This window comes from Marmota flaviventris, chromosome 6 (genome assembly GCF_047511675.1).
Source record: "Marmota flaviventris isolate mMarFla1 chromosome 6, mMarFla1.hap1, whole genome shotgun sequence".
NCBI classification, from domain to species: Eukaryota; Metazoa; Chordata; class Mammalia; order Rodentia; family Sciuridae; genus Marmota; species Marmota flaviventris.
The window spans coordinates 119796722-119812799 of record NC_092503.1 but is presented as its reverse complement, the minus strand read 5'-3'; the positions used below and the strand labels follow the sequence as shown (position 1 = coordinate 119812799).

Genomic DNA, 16078 nt, shown 5'->3' with positions numbered 1-16078 from the left:
CATGTGGAATGTTTTATGTGCACTTGAAAATAATGTGTATTCTGCTATTATTGAATGGAATAATCTGTAGAGTCAATTAGATCACATTTGTTGGTTGATAGTGCTCAAACCTTCCATATTCTTAGTGATCTTTTTGTTTATTTATTGGGAGAATAATGATGGAATATTAAAATATAACAATTTTTCTATTTATGCTTTCATATTTATCATTTATGTGTCATGAGCCTTGAGGTTTTTATTTATATATATGTACATTTAGGATTATTATACGTTCTTGGTGAATGTATCCTTTTATCATCATGAACTGTCCTTCTTTATCCATGGTGATATTCCTTATTCTGATATTCTATATTTCTGACATTAGTATAGCCACAAACATTCTCATGGTTAGTATTATTTTCCCACTCCTTTTTTTAAACCTATCTTTATATTCTTATTTAAATAAATATCACATAATCATTATACAGTTGGCCTATAATTTTTGTGTGTGCATTCTGACCATCTTTGTCCTTTATTAGAGCATTTAGATTTTGCACAATTTAGTTCAATTAAGACTATGGTTATATTCAATGGTACCATCTTACAATTTCTCTCTGTTTTCCCTCTTTTGCTTATTTGTTTTGGGATTAATTTCTATTCCATTTTATTTTCTCCATTGGTTCGTTAGTTATATCTCTTTTTTTAGTATTTGCTGTGGTATTTAAAATATTCATCTTTAACTTAAAACATTCTTCTTTCAAACACTGGTGTGCTGCTCTACAGAGCACAACACTGCCCTTCCATTTCCTCCTCTTATTCTGTGTGCTGTTGTTGTCATACATTTTATTTCTAGGTATGTTATAAACCCCCACATGTATTAGTAATTCTTTTTCAAAAATTTAAAATGAGAAATTGAAAAATTTTATGTTTATCGACATTTTTACTATTCTTTTTCCACATTATCATCTAGAAAATATTCCCTAAAGAAACAAAATCCTTGTTCAAATAAGGGGTTTTTTTTTTCTTCATGATCAGCACTGGTCTTCTCAAATCCTTGATTGTAGACTCTGCTGATTATAATCTAAGCTCTCCTTCATGGAGTGACTATAGCAGGTAGAAATTGGAATGAATGAGGGCGTGTTTTTATTTTATTTCTCGTCTCTTAGTTTATCATATGAAAATCTTTCTCTATGGAAAATCACTATAGTTAGAATCTAGCCATGGGAAAGAAGCTCAGGGGTTGTGTGTGAGTGCAACCCAGATCTCCCTGAAATCCTGATCCAGACTGACCAATCTTTCCTTGGAGCTTGCAATTTTCAAACTATATCCAAACAAATTTTCATCCAAGTAAAATTTCCCTAATACACTTTCTCCATCCCACTCTATCCTGTAGTTAGGGAATAACCCCTCAGGGCTAAATCATTATTCTCAGACCCTTCCACCCAGGTGAGTTAGACCTTCAATAACTACTATATCCGTAAACCCAACTCAAAACCACATTTTCATAAAATATTAGACATATGTAGGCTGGTCCAAGGTTTCTAGCAAGAAGAACTCAAAGTATCCCAGCTCTGAAACAATGAAGTGTTTACTGATCTTGAGATAGTCACAGGAAGTAGACAATGAAGGGTTTTTCAAAGGAGACCAAAGGACATGGAGCCCACTGAAGAGATCATCTCCATGTCAGTGCTACAAAAATCTCAACATGTATTCATCACCTTCTACTTACTGGGAACTTCACTAAGGGCTAAGTGCTTTAGGGTCACAAACAAGAATTTGAGGGTCAGCAAGAAAGTCGATCCGTGGTGTAGTGAGCACAGGAATTGAGAAGGAAAGCTGAGACTAGCATCCATAGGGCAGCTGGAATTCAGATCTCTCGAAGTCCTCTTCTTTCCAGGAATTTCGTCACCTGCAGCAAGACACACACAGTTCCTGACATCCTTGGGTTCAGGACTCTAAGCTCAGACCCAACTTCCCCATTCCCTTTATACCTGATCCCTCTGCCCCATTTCTCTGCCCTGTTCAGGGAGAAAGTGGTCATCCCTGCACATGCCCTGGTCCTGCAGGTGAGCAGCAGTTAGGAGACAAGGAGTACTCCTGGGTAACTGAATTTAATCCCTAAGCCCCAGCTGAGTTTGGTGGCATCCCATATGCTTCAAGTCACCAAAATATCCCAAGGAGAAGGACCACATAACTGAGGCCAGAGAAGCTCAACTCTGGAATGATGGCAATGAAGGAAGGATCATTGCTCACACTGTGGGAAACTTCTCTTTGAACAGTTTCAAAACGAACCACTGTATATTTTCTTATATGACCCCCGTGGAACACCTAAAACTACTCCATATTTCCTTCTTCCTGAAATTCTTTACTTCCTTAGCTTATGTGATAACTTTCTTCTCATTCTTCTGCCTCTATGGTTTTTCCCCTTTGCTTTGAAAACTTCTCTTTTGATATTTTGTGAGTTATGTATTTTTGCATTAATTTTGATCTTTAAAGATATTTGATTAAAATTTCATTTAATTTAATTACAGTAAGAGTTCATGTTTCCCCCTTCTTGCCTGAGTCCCCCCAGAGCCATCCTATCTCCTAGTATCTAGCATCCAGTGAGACACTCCATGCACAGAGTGGGTGGACATGAGCAGAGCCATGGTGGCCAGGCTGGGAGTGGGACTGATGAGTCTGGCACTGCTCCTATCCATGCAGATTTATTCAAACCAAACAGCTGTTGTGATACTCTCAAGTAACTCTTCACAGTGTACCTCTGCTGCCTCTAATTCAACTAATGCTACACCCAAGGCAGGTAGGTGGCAGTGCCCTGCAGTCAACAGCCAGTCTCCTTGTGATCTCGCTCTCTCTTCTACATCTCTACAGCTAGAGACTCAGGCCAAAAAACGTCTCTGCTTCCCCATCTTCTAAATCCAATCCGAATGGCTACTGGAAGTCCAGTGTGTCAAGGAAGAAGCAGGTCTGCATCAAACCTACCAATTCCACTGCTGATTTCATTGGCACAGAAAAGGTTGAGAATTCCAAATTGATTGGTTTGAAGGACATGTGAAGGGTTTCACAGGTGATGAATGCCAATATTAAATATGCTGGAGTTTCATGTACAAGATAAAAAGAGTTAACATCCAAAATTGAGACATGATTTCCTTGAATGAGGCATAAGAAAAAACAAGATAGATTTTATCTAAAGATAAAGGATGGAATGTGGAATGGAGATTTCAGTTTTCATTTGGTTCATGAAATCTATAAGGCCATGAAACAGATAATATAAAAAGCTTCCATGATTCTCTTTATATGTACATTAGAAGGAACTTCCAGGTATTACTGTAAATCTTCACTGTATTATTTCAGCAGTACCAATTTAATGCTGATATAGTCTAGATAAAGTTTCATATTATTAGCTATTTCAGTTCCCTTGGGAACTGAACTCTTTCCTCTGTGGTTTCTAGATTTGACATTATGTTTGAACTCTCCTGTGGTAACTGACATATGCCAGGGCAATGATAGATCGGAATCCACCTCAAATCCAGGCATCATGAGTAAATCTTGCTTATCCTTTCAAAGTCAAATGGTAGGCATCTCCCATCTCCTGTTTTTCATTCAATAAGAGTGCCAGATTCCTTTAGCTAAATTGATTCCAAAAAGCAGAATTGCATTGATCTCAACTAATTTAAAAATGCTTTTTATTTCTGCATTTGTTGAATACTTTTATCAATTTAAAACCATCAGTTTTGAAGGTAAAATGGCAAATCTTGAAATTAGAAAGGCAACTATGTGAAGAAGCTAAATTTATAAATCAAGTATTTGGGAAGTGAAGACTGGAAGCTAGCTTGCATATTAAATCCACAAAAACTTTTATACTTTTCCTGTAAATACTTTTTTTAAAAAGTATGAATCAGAATAGCCACATTTGGAACACTTTCTGTTATCAGTCAATATTTTTAGGTAGTTAGAACCTAATCCTAAGCCTAAAAGTGGTCTTGATCCTCTAAAACTTTTACAACTGCCTTGATACACAGAAACCTTTTAAAAAACAGACACTCCCTGAAATCTTTTGTTCATGTGATCACTAACTAATGCTTAACATGTTCCAGTATCTAATATGGCCACAGTAGTCTTGATAATCCAAATCATGTTTTCTCATCTTTAGAAACCTACACGGGAACAACCAGACCAAATGGATCTAAAGCTACTGTGGGTGTGTGAATGACATGCCCCTGTGCTTCATACCTGAATGCTGTACATCTATTTGGATTGTATATTGTGTTTGTGTATTTTTTATTTGATTCTTAGTAACTTATCATGTTATGGAATTGATTTGCATTGAACACAAACTGTAAATAAATAAATAACTGAAAGAGAAAAAAAAGACTAAGTGTTTCATTTAAATAAGAAGAAACAAGGACCATATTAAAGACATTTAAAAATTCTACTGAAATCTATAAGAAAATATTTGAATAAATTATGATGTATTATATGCTTTTGAAATGAAATAATTTAATGTTTTAAAGATGCCAAATTTTCCCCAGATTAATCTATAACTTCAATGCTAATGCAGTAAAAATTCCTGAGAAAATTTTGGAGACATTTGATAAACTTAATTTTAAACCTATATGCAAGCCAGGCGTGGTGGCACATGCCTATAATTCTAATGGCTTGGGAGGCTGAGGCAGGAGAATCATAAGTTCAAAGCCAGCCTCAACAATTTAGTGAAGACCTAAGCAACTCAGCAAGACGCTGTCTCTAAATAAAATATGAAAAAGGGCTGGTGATGTGGTTCAGTGGTTAAAAACCCCTGGGCTCAGTCCCTGGTACCAACTGTGCATAGTGGCCCATGCCTGTAGTTCCAGTTCTCTGGGAGGCAGAAGGAGGAAAATTGCTTGAGCCCATGAGTTTGAGACCACCCTGGGTAACCTAGGAAGACCTCACCTCAGAGAAAAATCTGATGTGCAATAAAAAAAAAAACAAGCGCGTTTTTACAAAGAAAATGAAAAGGGAGGGAGTTTGTCCTACCAGATGTTAACACACATTACAGTGTCATAGTAATTAAAACATTAGGACTCTGTCACAGAAAAGGCAAATAAAACAACGGAATAAAATAGAGCTCAGACACAAACCCAATGGGAACTTGCAATATGATAAAGTGGACAACACAAACTTATTATGGAGAAAAGTTGTTGGGAAACGTGCTTACCATACAGAGAAAAATAAAAGTCCTCATCAAAAACATAGGGGATCCTAAATTAATTTAAAAACTAAATGTGAAATTTAAAATATAGAAGCTATTTTAAGACTACCTAAGGCTGGGGATGTGGCTCAAGCGGTAGCGCGCTCGCCTGGCATGCGTGCGGCCGGGGTTCGATCCTCAGCACCACATACAAACAAAGATGTTGTGCCTGCCGAAAACTAGAAAATAGATAAATATTAAAAAAAAAAAAAAAAGACTACCTAAAACCTCAGTATGGGGAACACTTCCTTTTTTTTTTTTTCTTTTTTGGTGCTGGGGATTGAACCTAGGGCTTCTGCATGCAAAGCAAAGCACTCTACCAAATGAGCTATTCCCCAGCCCCAGCAACACTTCTTCTTCTTTTTTTTTAAAAAAAAAAGAACTCAAAAAGTTAAACAACAAAGAACTCAAAAGTTAAACAACAAAGAATTCAAAAAGTTAAACAACAAAAAAACAAATAACCCAATCAACAAATGGACCAAGGACCTGAACAGACACTTCTCAGAAGAGGATATACAATCAATCAACAAATACACACAAAAAAAATGCTCACTATCGCTAGCAATCAGAGAAATGCAAATTAAAACTACTCTAAGATACCATCTCACTCCAGTAAGAATGGCAGCCATTATGAAGTCAAACAACAACAAGGGCTGGTGAGGATGCAGGGAAATAGGTACACTCATACATTGCTGGTGGGACTGCAAATTGATGCAGCCAATTTGGAAAGCAGTATGGAGATTCCTTGGAAAACTGGGAATGGAACCACCATTTGACCTAGCTATTCCTCTTCTCGGACTATATTCAAAAGACCTAAAAACGGCATATTACAGGGACACAGCCACATCAATTTTTATAGCAGCACAATTCACAATAGCTAAACTGTGGAGCCAACCTAGATGCCCTTCAATGGATGAATGGATTTTAAAAAATGTGGTATTTATACACAATGGAATATTACTCAGCACTAGAAAATAACAAGATCCTGGCATTTGCAGGGAAATGGATGGCATTAGAGCAGATGATGCTAAGGGAAGTTAGCCAATCCCCCCAAAAAAAACAAATGCTGAATGTCTTCTCTGATATAAGGGAGGTGACTCAAAATGGGGTAGGGAGGAAGAGCATGAGAAGAAAATCACCTTTAGATAGGGAAGAGAGGTGGGAGGGAAAGGGAGGGAGGATGGGAATTGCATGGAAGAAGGAAGGATACCCCCTTTGTTATACAGAATACAGGTATGAAGATGTGAGGGGGGGGGAAGAAGAAATGTGTCACATTAGAATTAGGTAGAGAGAAGTGATGGGAGGGGAGGGGAGGAGAAGGGGGAAATGGAAGACAGCAGAATAAAATAGACATGATTACTGCTGTATGTATATAGGTGACTGCATGACCAGTGTGATTCTGCAACCTGTACAATCAGAAAAATGAGAAATTATACCCCATCTGATTCAAATATATGATATGTCAAGATTATTGTACTTTCATGTATAACTAATTTTAAAAAATTAAAAATGGAAAAAAACACTTAAAAAAGTACTGATGGATTTTATTATACCATATTAAGGATTTCTGTTCAATGAAAGAAGTCAAGGAGGAAGTTAGCAGAATTCAGATTAGGGGAGGAAATTTTGCAATTTTTTTAAAACTGATACGAACTACTAGCAAGACTATAGAAAGATCTCCTGCAACTCAATAACAAAAAGCCAACAGGACCAAAGTGGACAAAGGATGTGAACCAGCATTTTATAGAATAGGGGATAACAAGCATTTAAGAGTCCCAAATAGAAGTAATTAGATACACATATTCTTTCATGCACATAAATGGGCCAAAATTAGAAAACTGGATAATGTGCAATGTTGTTATGGATTTAGGAGCTGCAGAAAATTTCTGGTACTACTAAAGGAAATACATATTAGTACAGCCATTCTGATGAGTGAGTAGAAATTACTTATTCAGGTAAAGGAGTTCCATCCCCAATAACCTTGCAAACCCTTTCTAGGGTAGATATACTGCAGAGATGCAGGTTCATAAAATACAAGTAACGCTGGGTGCAGTGGTGCATGTCTAAAATCCCAGCAACAATGGAGCTGAGGCAGGAGGATCGAAATTTTGAGGCCAGCCTCAGCAACTTACCAAGTCCCTGTCTCAAAATAAAAGAAATAAAAAAGTCTGAGGATGTGGCTCAGTGATAAAGTTCCCCTGGGTTCAATCCCAGAATGAAAGAGGGGACAAGGGGAGAGGGAAGGAGGGAGCAGGGGAAAGAAAGAAAATAATACCAGAATTGCTTGCCATTGTACAAACCAGAGGTAATCAAGGTATCCCAGAAGAAATACGGACAGGGAATGTACAGAATAGAACGCTATTGAACAGGTGGAAGCAATGGACTAGATGTACAAAGTTAGATGTGCAATATAATGTCACTTGGTTAATTTAAAAAATGAGTATACCCTGATTACTACTCTGTTATACAGAATATATATATAAATAAAAGAAAACTCATTGAATCCATTACAATGTTCAATCTATGGGTGGGGATAAAAGGTCAGATATGAGAGTGAGGACTGAAGATACAAATCAAGAGAGAGCGAGCTTAGAGGTACCCACGATGGCATGGGGGTGAACTGAGCAGTAGAGTGGCTTAACCCTTTGCACCTGGGGTCCGGAATAAACAATAATGATAAGGCATTATGTGTGGCCATCATCATGGAAATATCACTATTCAACGAAAAGAGAATTACAAAAATAGATAAGTTTAAAAAAATGGTAAGAGTCGTGATAAATTAAAAACTATGAATCCCGGGAGGGGAATTTTTATATTAACTTTGCCATTCTGTGAGTCCAAGTAGAGAGAGAGGTCATTAGGCACTGATCACACCATGTTGTAATTACATGTAGGAATATGGATTGTGCTCCACTACTAGACCAAACTGGGACTTTGTTTATTTCCTCATTAAAAAGGAAATATTAGGCAGTTATTAAGCCGACAACTTTGAATCCAGGCTTCCAGGATTTGAATGCTAGCTTCACAACTTCCTAGCTGTGCGACCCTGGTCAGTTGCTTAATTCCCTGTGTATATGAGAACATTTGAGTACTTCTCAGGGATTAAGTGATGACAATAATACCTACCTCATAAGAGTATTTGTGAGGATGAGATGAGTTTAAAAATGTAAGTGCCTGAGCATATTAAGTACTCAATAAACTATCAATGTCATACAGCTGGATGTTTTTGAGAGATCAATGTACACCTGATCACTTCACCTGTCCCTCCTTCCTTACATACAACAGATAGTAGGCTCCCTCCCCTTTTCTTCTCACTGTATCCTAAGAGTCCTCCCCCACCACCACAGTCACTCACAGGGGTCCCCTGGCCCGGGGATCACGACTGGAACGCAGAGCCCTCGTGATGAGCACGGTGCCCGTGATGATGCCCACCAGGCCCACCACCAGGCCCAGGGCACAAACCACAGTCTCTGTCACCTCCGTCACCTGCAGAGGTTCCTGGGCCTCTGGGGAGAGATGATTTGGAGTCAGAATGTGCATGAAGGTGGGGCTGGTCTGGGGCGTGTTGAAGGTTATAGACCATTTGGTGGCATGGGAGGATAAGAGGGGTAGGGAGTTGTGCACCAGGTCCTGGGGGAGGGGGTGCGTGGAGGGTGTGGAGGGGAAAGAGGCTCCGTACCCCAGTGCTTGAGGCGCGGCTCCTCCAGGCCCCAGTGCTCCACCTTGCAGTCATAGATGTCCTCAGCTGAGGGCACAAAGGTCAGGTAGTGGAACCTGTGGAACCTGTAGTCTGTGCGTGGCAGGAAGACAGACTCAGAAACACCCTCGGTGACAGGCTGCCCGTTGTGCAGCCACGTGACATTGAGCACTGGAGGGAAGAATCTGTCCACGTGGCAGATGAGGGTGTTGGGCTGGCCCAGCTCCACAGGCTCCTTGGGAAACACGGTCACCTCGGGAGGCTCTGGGAGGAGACAGAACCTGGTGAGTGCCCTGCTCTGGGATGAACGACAAAGGCCACCCTGGGGGTGTCATCTACCTCAGGCTCAGACTTTGTGACATCTCTGGGCTCCTGAATCAGAGCCAGGAGTCTCATCCCACTGGCCAGCCTCACTCAGCTGACCTTCCTGTGCAGTGGGAAGGGGCGAGGCAGCCCTCGACTATGCTGGAATGAGCCCACAGCCACGGGGAAGAGGGTCCCTCAGTTGTGGGCATCAAGTCTCCCATTCTGTGTGGCAGAGAGAACCCCCACCCCATCCCAGTGGGTGAAGAAGCAAAGACAGGCAGTACCACTGGTGGCCTGGGTGTGATTGGTGAGCTCTGTCATCATATCCAGGTTTGACTTTGCTATAGCAATGTTAGTCAGCCCGCCCTGAAAATCAAAGCGAAAGGCTCGGCCAAACTCTGGCAGACGCCAGATGGTCTCCTTCTTGTCCTGATCCACGTAGAATTGCTCATCCTCATCCAACTCAAACATATACTCTCCTGATGGTGCATGGGTCTGTGCAAAGATGGCATAAATTGACACATGGTCCGCTGTGTAAAGAAAATAGAGAAAATGAGTCAAAATGTAAGGATGAGTATGTACAGGGTGGAGATATGAGAATGAATAAAGTTTTATTAATACATAAACCCAGAGGGAAAGAGGTCAAAGGAAGCATCTATGGAGGAAGAAGGAGTAACACAGAAAAAAGACAGAATACAAGGTTGACAAGAGCAATTATAAAAGGAAATGGGGAACAAAATGAGAAAAGTATTAGTAAGAAAATTTAGCTGCTTCCTAGTGATTGAACATCTGGACATCCTGGCCCTGCAGAATTTTGAATAAGAACAAAAACAAGAAAATTTTTTTGAGCACTTACTATGTTCCAGGCATCATTCTAAATACTTTTTATATTTTACTTATGTAATTGTTGCAAGTATGAATCATATACATAAAGTACTCTTTTATGAATAAGGAAATACAGAGAGGTTAAGCAACTTGCTTAAGGTCACACAGCTATATGCAACTAATAGAGAGATTTTCTCTTTCCACATAAGCTCTCAACTCTTCTAGGACCACAGATGTAAAACTATTTTTAGAGTCTTGGAAATAGCAGAGCAAGAGTATTATTTTTCTTATTAAATAAAAGGAAGAAAAAATTTTGAAAATTGAGAGGGAGAAGGAAACATTCTTCAAATAGTACTGCTCCTTATAGTCTTTAAATTTCTGTTTTAGTTCATGAACATGAAACTGCAGTTTGTATAGATTTGTTCATATTTTTCATATTAAACATATTAAATCCAAAGTAGAGTACAGATATTTTGACATAGGTTTCAAACTTTCTGTTTTAATTTTAGTTTTTAGTTAAATGTGACTCAAGTGTTGCTGTGTTTGAAATATCTGTAGGATTCAATTTTTTTATTTGTTAGTTTTATTTACTTTGTAATAAATAGCAAAGACATGAGAATAAAAGAAACTATCATCATCAAACAAAGCAATGAATATGAGAGAGATTCTGGACTTAGAATGACAAAGGAGAAAGAGAGAAAAGGGGTGTCAGGGCTGAGCTCTTCTAACCTCCTAACCCGTGGGTTTCCCTGGGAGTTTGCAGCCCCAGGAGGCCCTGTATGTGCTTGGACACTCACAGTGACAGTGACAATGTTCTTTCACAAGGATTTTTTTGTTCCTCCTCAGACAGAGTCAGCACCCTCCAAGAATTATTGAGCATTAGTTTGTTCCTTTTTAAATTAACATTTTACATATTCTAGTGTTTTAAGATCAAATGATTTTCTTGAATTTTCATTCAAACAAGAAAGGTTTAAAAAGTCAACTATATGACAAACACTGTTAGACAATTAATATTCACATAAAAATAAAGATACAGTTTCTGTCCTCAAGACACTTACAATCCACTGAAGGAGGCAGACAAGAGAAAAGACATAGCAAGGACACTGCAGAAATACTAGTGTGCATAAGATGCCACCAAATAAGGCACAGGGCAGATGACTTAAATTTAGACAGACAGAAAACCGTGGAAAAGTCACTCCTCGCACACAGGGAAGAGTGTTCTAAGGTACAGACCTGCTCAGACACAGGATGCATTTGGAGAACTACAGATGCGTTGGTGCCACTGGAGCTGACTGCAGATGTGAAACAGTAGCAGGAGATGAGAAGAAGCGGGCTGAGGTTAGCTCATGACAGAACTTACACACAAAGCTTGGGAGTCTTAACATAATTATCCAGGAAGTCCCCAAAAAATTATTGCATGCTATTGTATCTCCCGCTTCTAGTACATACCTTGCCATGTAGTTGGTGCTTAAGCTAGGTAGAGATCACCATCAGAGATCAGACAGCAGCCAGGCTGGTGGTGCACACCTTTAATCCCAGCAGCTCGGGAGTCTGAGTCAGGAGGATCTAAAGTTCGAGGCCAGCCTCAGCAATTTATCAAGGCCCTAAGCAATTTAGCAAGACTCTATCTCAAAATAAAAAATATAAAGGCTGGGGATATGGCTCAGTTAACCCAGGCTAAGTGCCCCTGAGTTCAATCCCCAGTACAAAAAAAGAAAAGAGAAAGAGGGGGAGGGGGAGGCTGACTAATGTCCATTGAAATATTTTTAAGTCTTCAAACCTTTATAAAGATATGTTCATTATGATGTTTATTATAGCACAACATTGATAATAATCTAAGGGGCCATAAATAGGGCTGCAGGTGCTTCTGTTTCCCTGTAGTCTTACCCCCTCTTCACTTCTACACAACTCTGGACCCCTTCACCCTACATTAAACTGTGTGGTCCAAGGTGCTTCTTTGTGTTATAAATTCTAATCCTTCACATCACTACATTTTGGATGACAATATCATGCACAAGCTTGATGCGCCCTGATACCAACAGCAGGAGCGAGAGCATTCATCATAATGTATAACTGCCAGTTGAGACCTTGTGGTTATCCAAAGTCTAGACCTCTCAAAGCAGCAATAGTCCCCTGGGTCACTCGGGACCCAAATCACAAGGGAGAGGGAGAGGGAGAAGGAAAGGGAACAAAATCAAGAAACACTGCTGTCTTGAGAGAAGAAGTCATGAACCACCCACAGAGATCCTGGGAGACAAAAATACTCTCCCAGACTCCGACATTCAGAGCCCATATCTCTGAGCCTCTCAATAGCAGCCACACAAAGCAGAAGCTGGCAATCCAGGAGCAACAGAGGTGCAGGGTCCCAGCAGGGTTCAGTTAGAAAGTCTCTGTGTGCAGAAGTCTGGGGACTGTAGAGTATGGTCTGCCTTTAAACGTTGGCTTAGACTTTTTGCATAACTTGGAAAATGTATTAATCTTTTTGAGCTTCACTTTGTTCATCTCAAAAAGAAAACATGTTAATCTCTTTGAGCTTCAGTTTCTTCATCTCAAAAAGTTCAATGAAGAATAACTTATCTTTATTGATTTCTTTGAAGTGTGAGGAGGGAAAGAAGCTAAATAGGTGTAGGAAGTGGTGGCTGCTGTTGCCATTGTGATCCTCACAGCAAGAGGGAACAAGGGTGAACATCACACAAGGGAATAAAGAGAGAAGGACGCAGAGGAAAATAGCTAAGACCCTAAAATCTCTAATTCCTGAGGCATTTAACAGGTTGACTGCCCCCAGCTCTGATCAACCCTCTCACACTTCCTGAGCACTCACCCTTGATGGCCCCAGCTCCTGGGAGACTCAGCAGCAAAGCCAGGGAGAGGGCTCTCAGGAGCATGCTTTGGGTCTGGAACATCCTCTCTTCAGACACACCTTGTGGGGTCCACAACTGACGACAGCACAGGAAGAATGATGAGGGACTGAGGCAGAAGGGGACAGACAAGAGCTCTGAAACTGTGGGCTTCTATAGACTGAAATTGTGAGAAGGGGTGGAGAGGGATGAGCACGGCTGGGTTAACCAATCAGAGACCTGGTGGAGCTGACTCTCCCTGTTGCCAGGTAAAGAGAGACTGCAAGGGGCTCAGGAGGAGGTGGAGGACTTCCAGGAGCCAGCAGGGCCAAGGGAGAGCCCATTCAGAGTTGATTTTCAGAGTTAGGCTTGAAAAGATAAGTTGTACATTATTCTGTAACAAATATTTTATATTAAGTTCTGTTATATGATGGAATTAGTCTTCCTGCTTTCTCCCAGAGATCCAAATTATTTTTTTTTGATGTTTAAAAAATGTTTATTTAATTTGTTGCTATTTATATAAATCCAGTGATTTTTGTATATTGATTTTTTTATTAAGTAATATACAATAAAACTAATAATTTCTCCATAGATTTTTGTGTTTTCTATGAAGCCAATATTATATATGAGTAATGAATGTTTATTTCATTTTTCTAATTCTTATACCTTTGTTTCTCTCATCTAATATAATGTTGAATACAAAGGCTATAGTGGGAATTATTTTCTTTGGTCTGAAAGGGAAAATATTCAACTCTTCACCATGAACTGGAATTATTGCTGCTGATATACAGTTTAGGAGGTAAGAGATTCTATTTTAGCTTCCTAAGGATTTATTTTTATATTTCTATTTGTTATAAATGGATAGTAAAATTTATTTTAGAAATTTTTGTTTACTAAGATATGGTATCTCTCCTTTAATCTGTTAAAGTAATAAATTAGTGTTTTTCTTATTCTTTTTCTTTTTTTTTTTCCAGTACTGAGAATCTAGCCCATGGATGCTTTATCTCTGAGCTACATCCCTGGCCCTTTTCAGTTTTTTTTTTTTTTATTGTTGGCTGTTCAAAACATTACATAATTCTTGATATATCATATTTCACAATTTGATTCAAGTGGGTTATGAGCTCCCATTTTTATCCCATATACAGATTGCAGAATCACATCAGTTACACATCCACTGATTTACATATTGCCATACTAGTGTCTGTTGTGTTCTGCTGCCTTTCCTATCCTTTACTATCCCCCCTCCCCTCCCCTCCCCTCGCCTCTTCTCTCTCTGCCCCCTCTACTGACATTCATTTGTCCCCCTTGTATTATTTTTCCCTTTCCCCTCACTTCCTCTTGTATGTACTTTTGTATAACTCTGAGGGTCTCCTTCCATTTCCATGCAATTTCCCTTCTCTCTCCCTTTCCCTCCCACCTCTCATCCCTGTTTAATGTTAATCTTCTTCTCATGCTCTTCGACCCTACTCTGTTCTTAGTTACTCTCCTTATATCAAAGAAGACATTTGGCATTTGTTTTTTAGGGATTGGCTAGCTTCACTTAGCATAATCTTTACTCCTCACACTTCAGATAGAGCCCTAATATCCAGAGTATACAAAGAACTCAAAAAATTAGACAATAAGAGAACAAACAACCCAATCAACAAATGGGCCAAGGACCTGAACAGACACTTCTCAGAGGAGGACATACAATCAATCAACAAGTACATGAAAAAATGCTCACCATCTCTAGCAGTCAGAGAAATGCAAATCAAAACCACCCTAAGATACCATCTCACTCCAGTAAGATTGGCAGCCATTATGAAGTCAAACAACAACAAGTGCTGGCGAGGATGTGGGGAAAAGGGTACACTTGTACATTGCTGGTGGGACTGCAAATTGGTGCAGCCAATTTGGAAAGCAGTATGGAGATTTCTTGGAAAGCTGGGAATGGAGCCACCATTTGACCCAGCTATTCCCCTTCTCGGTCTATTCCCTAAAGACCTAAAAAGAGCATGCTACAGGGACACTGCTACATCGATGTTCATAGCAGCACAATTCACAATAGCAAGACTGTGGAACCAACCTAGATGCCCTTCAATAGATGAATGGATTAAAAAAATGTGGCATTTATACACAATGGAGTATTACTCTGCATTTATGCTAAGTGAAGCTAGCCAATCCCTAAAAAACAAATGCCAAATGTCTTCTTTGATATAAGGAGAGTAACTAAGAACAGAGTAGGGTCGAAGAGCATGAGAAGAAGATTAACATTAAACAGGGATGAGAGGTGGGAGGGAAAGGGAGAGAGAAGGGAAAATGCATGGAAATGGAAGGAGACCCTCAGAGTTATACAAAAGTACATACAAGAGGAAGTGAGGGGAAGGGGAAAAATAATATAAGGGGGACAAACGAATGTCAGTAGAGGGGGCAGAGAGAGAAGAGGGGAGGGGAGGGGAGGGGAGGGGAGGGGAGGGGAGGGGGGATAGTAGAGGATAGGAAAGGCAGCAGAATACAACAGACATTAGTATGGCAATATGTAAATCAATGGATGTGTAACTGATGTGATTCTGCAATCTGTATATGGGGTAAAAATGGGAGCTCATAACCCACTTGAATCAAATTGTGAAATATGATATATCAAGAACTATGTAATGTTTTGAACAGCCAACAATAAAAAATTAAAAAAAAATGACAAAATCATAGAATTTACAGGGAAATGGATGGCATTAGAGCAGATTATGCTAAGTGAAGCTAGCCAAATTATTTTTGATATTTTTCCCACTAGTTTTTTCCTGAATGATTTTTAAAGTTAGTTCATTAAATTTACAAAAAACATTCTGCCATGACTTAGAAATAAATGCACTCTCTAATAAAAATAATCTTCCTTTCAGGCCCACCTGTCTGAGATGTCATTTTTAAATTTTTTATGTAGAAGTTTTATAGTTTCTATTTAGAGGTTTAAATTAACTTGAATAAAGCTGATCGTTAAGTATTTTCTATGCCTGGTTACCTTTGTTAATGAAATTTCTACATAATCCTTGTATCTGGGTTTCTAACTATGTGAGTTCTCCTGTGTGAAAGCTGTCTGAAATCATTTTTCTCCTTTAGATTACTATTACTATTATTATTACTATTCATTTTATTTCATTTTCACATGGGAATGCCCAACACAACCCTGTACTAGTAACAATGGCTCCTTGTTTTCAATTTACTTTTTAAGAT

General features: G+C 39.2%; 2 protein-coding genes across 3 annotated transcripts in view; one reads left to right on the top strand and one right to left on the bottom strand.

Moving 5' to 3' along the window:
• LOC114084058 (HLA class II histocompatibility antigen, DP beta 1 chain-like) overlaps nucleotides 1-16078 on the top strand; it is a 66482-nt gene that overhangs the window by 38038 nt on the left and 12366 nt on the right. The gene's annotated exons all lie outside the window — the stretch shown is intronic.
• Nucleotides 1550-13048, bottom strand: LOC114084035 (HLA class II histocompatibility antigen, DP alpha 1 chain-like). Of its 2 annotated transcripts, XM_071613494.1 has the most exons (5): nucleotides 12859-13048; nucleotides 9497-9742; nucleotides 8889-9170; nucleotides 8565-8715; nucleotides 1550-1888 (listed from the first exon to the last, which is right to left on the bottom strand). In XM_071613494.1, the coding sequence occupies exons 1-5, from the start codon at nucleotides 12938-12940 to the stop codon at nucleotides 1885-1887; spliced, it is 765 nt and encodes a 254-aa protein (XP_071469595.1). In that variant the 5' UTR covers nucleotides 12941-13048; the 3' UTR covers nucleotides 1550-1884. The 2 variants fall into 2 exon arrangements, with proteins under 2 accessions (XP_071469595.1, XP_071469596.1); XM_071613495.1 differs by lacking the exon at nucleotides 1550-1888 and having other exon boundaries at nucleotides 8561-8715.